Consider the following 7,291-nt stretch of genomic DNA (forward strand, 5'->3'; position numbering starts at 1 on the left):
GTTCCTTTACTTTATTGAGAATGTATACAGCCTACTTTCTAGTTCAGGATTAAAAACTTTCAAGGTAGCTCACAAAGCAAACTAAGTAGACCCAGCCTATGAAAACATCTACTACCAACCTCTTTCTCAGTTAAGTCTCAAAGATGCTACAAGATCCCTTGGCGTGCTGATACAGACAAACATGGCTATTTCTTGGAACACTAAATATGAACAAACACACACAAAGCAGTAAATCAACTTACAAAGCAGAAAACTGTGACAATAAAAACAGATTGTAAAATAATCAACAAGCTGGCTGAACTGCTGCTAAAATAAAGTATGTTTTCAGCAGGAACAGATTGTCATAAAACCCTCTCTTGGCAGATTGATTAGTCAAGGAGTGGGCGAGAAAGTCCTCCACTTTGATGTTTTCTGCAACCATCGGAGGTCAGGACAAACCAAACAAATTGGGATCTTTCACTGAAAATGCCAGGCACAGCTGCTGGCAAAATGTCAGGAAAAAAACTTTTCTAGAACACAGCCTCATAGTCCAAAAAATCCACAAAAAAACTATAAAAATTGGGATAGCCTTGTTTACTAGGTTCATATGGGAAAATGCAATCCTTGAAATATTCCAGTTCCAAAGTCCTTTGGTAAAATGTGTGGTCCTCCAGATATTTTTGGAGCACAACATCCATTGTCTCATGCCACTGGGCCATGCTGGTGGTGGGCTGGTGGGAAACCTACATATTCCCTAGCCCTACAAAATATTTGGGAACCTACATATTCCCCAGCCCTGCTTTAGGACTCTACAGGGAACTCTGATCTGCCTTTTGAATCCAGAAACAAGTCAGCAAAGTGTGCCATTGATCTTATGTCCTTGCAGGACCAAATCACAGTTGTAGAGCATTGCTTCACATGGAATACTAAAACCCTATGAATTCTTCCAGATTCCATGGTTTCCATGGTGGCAGAAGTGGTTGATGAGCCATCAGAAGAAGCCTCATGAGCCACCAGCAACAGCCCCCTCCACCCCCTCGGCCACCACCCCCTCTCTACTTTCCTTCCCTCTATGACCGAACAACACAAAACACCCCCCTAACTGACTGCAGCCTCTGGCGAAAGCTTTTTGTGCCATTGCGAGGGAGTGAAGTTGGACCCACTGGCCCTCAGAGACCTCCGCCTGGGCTTGGCATCCTCCCACCAGCCAATGACCGCTGCTGCGCACCTCCTTGGCCACCAGGCCTGGCTCCCATCCCATATGAGCCATTGCGCTTCTTCTGTCCTTCTGCCGAGAGCATGCCTCAGTATGGTACTGGAATACATCAGCAGCAACAGCCAGATGGGGAGATCTGTGAGCTTGGCATCCGTCTGAAGGAGCTAGAATTGCTGGCACTCACTGGGGATGGCTCAGATCCACAGCAGTGTGAGTAACCCAATGCATATTCCCTAGTGCTTCATTGTAGAAAATTTAACAAAACAAAATAACATAGAAAAACAGAATCACAGAATCATAGAGTGGAAAGACCTCAGAGGTCATCTAGTTCAATGCCCTGCCATTGCAGGAATGCACAACAAAAGCATTCCTGCGAGATGGCTATCCAAGCTCTATTTAAGTCATCCACAGAAATTTGAGGCAGCCAGTTCCACTGTTGAGCAGCTCTTACCATCAGAAAGTTCATCCTAATTTTTAGGAGTAATTTGGTTAATGTCGTAGTTTCTTGAGCAACAGAAATCTTCATTCTCTGAAGATGCCAGCCACAGATGCTGGCGAAACGTCAGGAAGAAAAATTTCTAAAACATGGCCACATAGCCCAAAAAACCCACAAAAAACCATGGATGCCGGCCATGAAAGCCTTTGACTTCACAACAGAAAACAAGTTTGCTCCATATTCTATATGACAACAATTCCAATTTAGGGGATAGCACCTTTGAGACGGAGAAAAATACATGTAGTAGCATAAGCTTTTGTAGACACTAGTGTATTTCATCAGGTGCCATGGAGTGATGCCTCTGTACACATGTCATGCATCTGATGAAATGGACTGAGGTCCACAAAAGTTTATAATAGAAATTTTTCTCAAGGTCAGAAGTGCTACAGGATTCTATATCTTTTTGTGCTGAAACAAACTGATATGACAATGTATTTGAATATCCCTTCAAATAAATGAAAAGGTTATCATATCACCACTCAGTCATCTCTCTCCAAGTTAAACATACCCAACTTTTGCAGATTCCCTAATATCTCTTTGCTTTGTTTAATCTTGTAGCCTAACTATCCATACCAACATCTCTGTTATAGTACCTCAAACTACAGCAGCCAAAGGCCTATCAGACTTCAAGACATCACTAGCCACTCCTGTCTTCCAGGCCTCTTTAGCTTCATTCTCTGAATCTAAACACCTTGAATTTGAAATCTTCCGATACAACCAAGAAACTCCTTCAGAAAATTGCTGAATTTCATTTGGGACAAAATTTTAAATTACAGTTTACTTTTCACAAAAAGGAACCAGGTTGATGCACAAAAAAACATTAGATGCCAAAAATAAATCCTTCTAAACAAAACATTAAAAGGCCAGAAGTATTTCCCTTAAAAAAAAACACCAACAGTCCTATTCCCAATATTATCAAACAACAAACGTGTGATAAAGTGTTTCAAAAATTTCTGTGAAGAAATAACCAATGCTGATTTGCCAACTAAGTTGGCATGTGCTGACAAACTAATCCCAAATTACTGAGCAAACCCTTTTAGTAAAGTGGAATGTAACAACACAGATGCAACTTCTGTCCATCTGCTCAGTCCTATCTGTCCTCCTTCAGGCAAGGCAAAGTTTGGATGCATTCCAAAAACAAGGTCAAGGCAGTCCAGGCTCTAGGCTGGCATGACCCAAACAAAAGGGCAAATCCAGCAGCTGAGTCCAAAGGCAAGGCAGAGTCTAATGTGGAGAGTTGGCAAGCACTAACTAGTCAGTGAATGTGTTATGAAAGTTACTTTTGGACTACAGCTGTTTAGAATATGACTTGGTTGTTGTAAGCCCCTTGAGAGGGATGTGTAGTTTCGTTGTTTTATGTTTTTTACCACACCATGTACATTAATGAAGCAATAACAAGGACTTCTTCCCATGCTAGCTAGAGGATTTTAGAAGTTGTTGTCCGAAACAGTAACTCCTCTCAGCTTTTCGTTAGGGAAGATGCATGCAAGAGCTAAAGCTAGCTCTTCTAATAATCCTTTGCCAATAGACTTTTAATCTTGCTCATGAGCCAGCATGGCGCAATGGTTTGAGTGTTGGGCTATAACTCTGGAGTTCAATTCCAGGGTTCCAGGGTTCAATTCCCAGCTTGGTCATGAAACCCACTGGGCAAGTCACATGCTGTTGGCTTCAGGGAAGGATTGGAAACCTCTCTGAACAAATCTTGCCAAGAAAGCCCCATAATAGATTTGCCTTGGGATCACCCTAAGTCAAAAATGCATACAGCAAGAACAATCTTGCCTCTAAAGTGGGCACTATGACACCTGCAAGCCAACTGGGAGCCAAGTGGAAGCTCTATTTCATTCAAGGAGCTCTCCAAGTCTTAAGAGGAAGGTTTAGTTGCTATCTCCCGTGAGGGCACAAAACACCCCTCTTCGTTCCAAAACCCATTGAGACATGGTCCCTTCCATGACTTTTGGTATTAGAAAAGTTATCCATAAATGGATTCCTCTAGCAGGACCATAGCAGTGTCATGCAGTATTCCTAATCCATCATTCTAATGTTGGAGCAAAGACTACAGGAAGGGCAGAGTTCTCATGTACTTTTCTATCTGTGGAAAGGGGAAGACAGTGTTCACTAGTTTCCTTTCCCTGTGGGACCTTGCGCCTTGCAAAACTCTGGAAGGTTAAAAGGGGGGAGGGTCAGGAGTAGGGGAAATGGACCAAAATGCCCTCTCTTATTTTGTTATAGAATCCTCTATCAGATCATCCTCCTATCTGTGAAAAGGGGACTTTTCTTTTCTAGTTTCATTTTTTCTGTCTGTTTATGAAGGAAAATATGGGCAAAATCCTCAGACGCTTGCAATTGGTGAAACTATTCCTAGAATGGAGAGAGGATAAGGCTGTGAGGGGAAAATGGCAGACTTAATTCAGAATCAGAAACATAGCTGAAGACACAGAACTTTAAAAAATTTGAAGAGTTAAGCGCTCCGCTCCTAGTCCTCTGTGGATGTATCTGTTGGATTTGCTGCCTCCCACATTCTTTTTTTTACAAGTTATTTTCACCAAATTTATGAAGAAATTTTAGAGTGTCTTCCAAAAAAGTCAAGTAATTTTTCCTTTCAAGATGGGACATAAAGTATCATCATGAATCATAGAATCATAGAGTTGGAAGAGACTACAAGGGACATCCAGTCCAATCCCCTGCCAAGAAATCCTAGCCTTAAAAACAAAACTTCCTTTACAGTATTTTTCATGTTCAGCACAGGAACTTTCTCTTTCACAGAATCAGGAACAAAGAGATGAGATGAATGCTTGCATTCTTGCCAAAACCCTTGAGTTGCTTTCTTTGTGCTGCAAAATGTAGAAATGATCAAGGCTACTTTTCCCCAGATTGGGGTAACTTTACCTTGGGTTATAACTCCCAAAATTCCCCAACCAGCAAAATAACAAGCTAAATATTCCAAGCTCTGCCTTTTCCCTAACAGTAATGTCCATAATTTTGTCTCCACAAAACCCAATAACTCTTCCCCACCCCTCAGTCTTGTTATGTGATTCTCACAAATGTTGTTCTGTGCCTTCACATTGTTTGCAATTTATGGTTGCCCTAAGGCACACCAATCACAGGCTTTTATTGGCAACATTTGTTTTGAGGGGGTTTACCTTTGTGAATATCTTCTGTGGTCGAGAGAGTGCGACTTGCCCAAGGTCACTCAGGGGTTTCCATGACTGAGTGGGGATTTGAACCAGTGGCATCATGAGGAGGGTGTGGGGGGTGAGGACTGCACCAGGTGACACCCCACAAGGGGGTGACACCCAGTGGGTGCATTGCTTGTGGTGTCAAACTGCATTATTTCTACAGTGAAGATACATCCTTTAAGTTCATTTCAAAAAACAGCTTCACTTTAAGTAGCTGGGTACAATGTTCCTTCCACACACACCCCACTCAATACCCTTGGTGCTTAACATAGGGAACAGGGTTTAAAATTGGGTATGGTTGATCCTTTGTTTTCTTCCTAGTCTGGAAGAAAAATTTCTCAACAGAGTATCCCCCCTGCCCACAATTGCTACTGAAGTCCTCTCTTAGGTTTATCTGCTGTCAGAAATGTTGTTCACCATGTTGTCCCATCAGAAGCCACCAAGGACCAATATTGTTGAGCTGAGCCTGGAATTTTACATCCTTTTACTAAATTGTTGTACATTGAATTTCATTATTTTCTAGATAAGCTTCTGAAGGCTCTAAAAGATGAGAAGACACAAGATGTAATGACTGGATTGACTCTGAAGAAAAATTCACCTGCATCATGAGAGTTATTTACGTCTGATCTCACATGATTCTATGGACATTGTGTATTGTTTTAACCACTACACAGTTTTCTTCTACTTTGACAAAATGGAAATAGGCAACTTATTCTTCAGTTAATATTTTGTGCATTTGTCCATTATTGTATATTTCAAATACAATCTAATATTTCTAGTTTATAATTTTCAGTATCTGCATTTGTGCTCATGACAATAACACTGTTGTTATGTGGGTCCTGATTTTGGTGATCCTTACACAGAGATTTCATGGCTAGATTTAGTCAGAGGATTGTCATTGCCTTTATCTTAAGAGAATGTGACTTGTGCAGTGGCTTTCCATGTCTAGTAGAGATTTGAACCGTGGTCCCAGAGTCCTAGTCAAGCACACAAACCACTACACTACACTGGCTCCATGACATTAATGCCAATATTTTATTCAAGTTAAAGGTCATGTTTCAAAGCATTGAACACTTACAATACATTAGATATTTAAAAAGTGAATAGTATACTCGGGAGTATGTATATAGATTGCTTGATGACTGGAAGCTGAATGTATGGAGCCTGAGAGTTTGACAATAATTAAAAATAATGGAACTGCAGAAGTTTTTAAGGGTTGTTTTACATATATATGGGCCACACTAAATATTATGAGGAATACATATTCCCAGTGCTATAGTGGAATTTTCTCAAAGATCGGTGCCTTAGCAATCAGACCCGCAAATTAAGCTTTATCACAAATTAAACCTCACTAAATTCAAGATACATTGGTGAGAAAAATCATATACTATGAAAAACAGGTGCGTTTCATCACTTGGGAGAGCACCTCAGCAGCAAAGCATGTTAAATATATTATCTAGCTTTACCCTATGTTAGGAACATAGAAAATTGTCTCATACCAACTCCAGCCATTGGTCCATAGAGCTCAGTATTGTCAGTGCAAATTTTCTACCCAGGGAACCTTCACCACCCTGTTCCTAATCATTTTGTTTGTCTCTTTCTGCACCTTCTCCAGCTGTAACATCCTTTTTGAGATGGCTAAACAATACTATACAGAATACGCCATGCTGATGCGGGTGGGATGGTAATCATTGTTTTGAGTAATAATAATAAAATAATAAAAACTTTATTTATATGCCGCCTTTCCAAAGTGATCACAGCGGTTCACAACATCAAATATTCATTACAATACAGGGTAAAATACAGTACAAAGTAAAATAGCATCTTAAAAACATCATATCTAATCGTGATCCAGCATCTTGAAGTAACTTCTATGAGGAGGTAGTTTTCTCAGGAAGAGTCAGGAGGTTATGCTAAACGGAAGAGATGTGTTTTCAAAGATTTTTTGAAAATGTCCAAGGTGGAACTAAGGTGAATCTCTTCCGGAAGTTTATTCCAGTAACTTGGAGCAACCGCTGTGAAGGATCTTTGATGAGTCGATTCAAGTCTCACCTTAGGGTACTCCAATATGTACTTCCCCGAAGTTCTGAGGGTGCGAGGCGGATTGTGTAGGGAGAGGCATTCCCTCAAGTAACTCGGGCCCAAGCCATATAGGACTTTATAGGTAATAACCAACACTTTGTATTGGCAGCCAGTGAAGGGATCTTAAAATGGGTGTTATATGGTTTGACTTTAAAGTTCCAGTGACCAATCTGGCTGCAGCATTTTGAATTAGTTGAAGCTTCCGAATCTGGTACAAAGGTAGACCCATGTAGAGCGCATTACAGAAATCTAAGTGAGAGGTTATCAGTGCATGTACTACTGTTTCAAGGACCGAAGCTGGTACCAAGCACTCCTGGCCATCGCATCTACTTGAGATAATAA

The 7,291-nt window shown here is 40.8% G+C and overlaps 1 protein-coding gene across 1 annotated transcript; it reads left to right on the plus strand.

Moving 5' to 3' along the window:
* The first annotated feature begins 984 nt into the window (after positions 1-984).
* C1H11orf91 (chromosome 1 C11orf91 homolog) lies at positions 985-5,523 on the plus strand. Its single transcript, XM_042454152.1, has 2 exons — positions 985-1,405; positions 5,391-5,523. The coding sequence occupies exons 1-2, from the start codon at positions 985-987 to the stop codon at positions 5,474-5,476; spliced, it is 507 nt and encodes a 168-aa protein (XP_042310086.1). The 3' UTR covers positions 5,477-5,523.
* Positions 5,524-7,291: the final 1,768 nt, after the last annotated feature.

The sequence above is a fragment of the Sceloporus undulatus genome, chromosome 1, assembly GCF_019175285.1.
Source record: "Sceloporus undulatus isolate JIND9_A2432 ecotype Alabama chromosome 1, SceUnd_v1.1, whole genome shotgun sequence".
NCBI lineage: Eukaryota > Metazoa > Chordata > Lepidosauria > Squamata > Phrynosomatidae > Sceloporus > Sceloporus undulatus.

What these genes read in the sequence shown, in the direction of transcription:
- C1H11orf91 (XM_042454152.1), top strand. Translation starts at nt 985, where the DNA reads ATGAGCCACCAGCAACAGCCCCCTCCACCCCCTCGGCCACCACCCCCT. An exon ending in TGGCTCAGATCCACAGCAGT is followed by an intron (nt 1,406 to 5,390) that starts GTGAGTAACCCA and finishes ATTATTTTCTAG; the next exon opens with ATAAGCTTCTGAAGGCTCTA.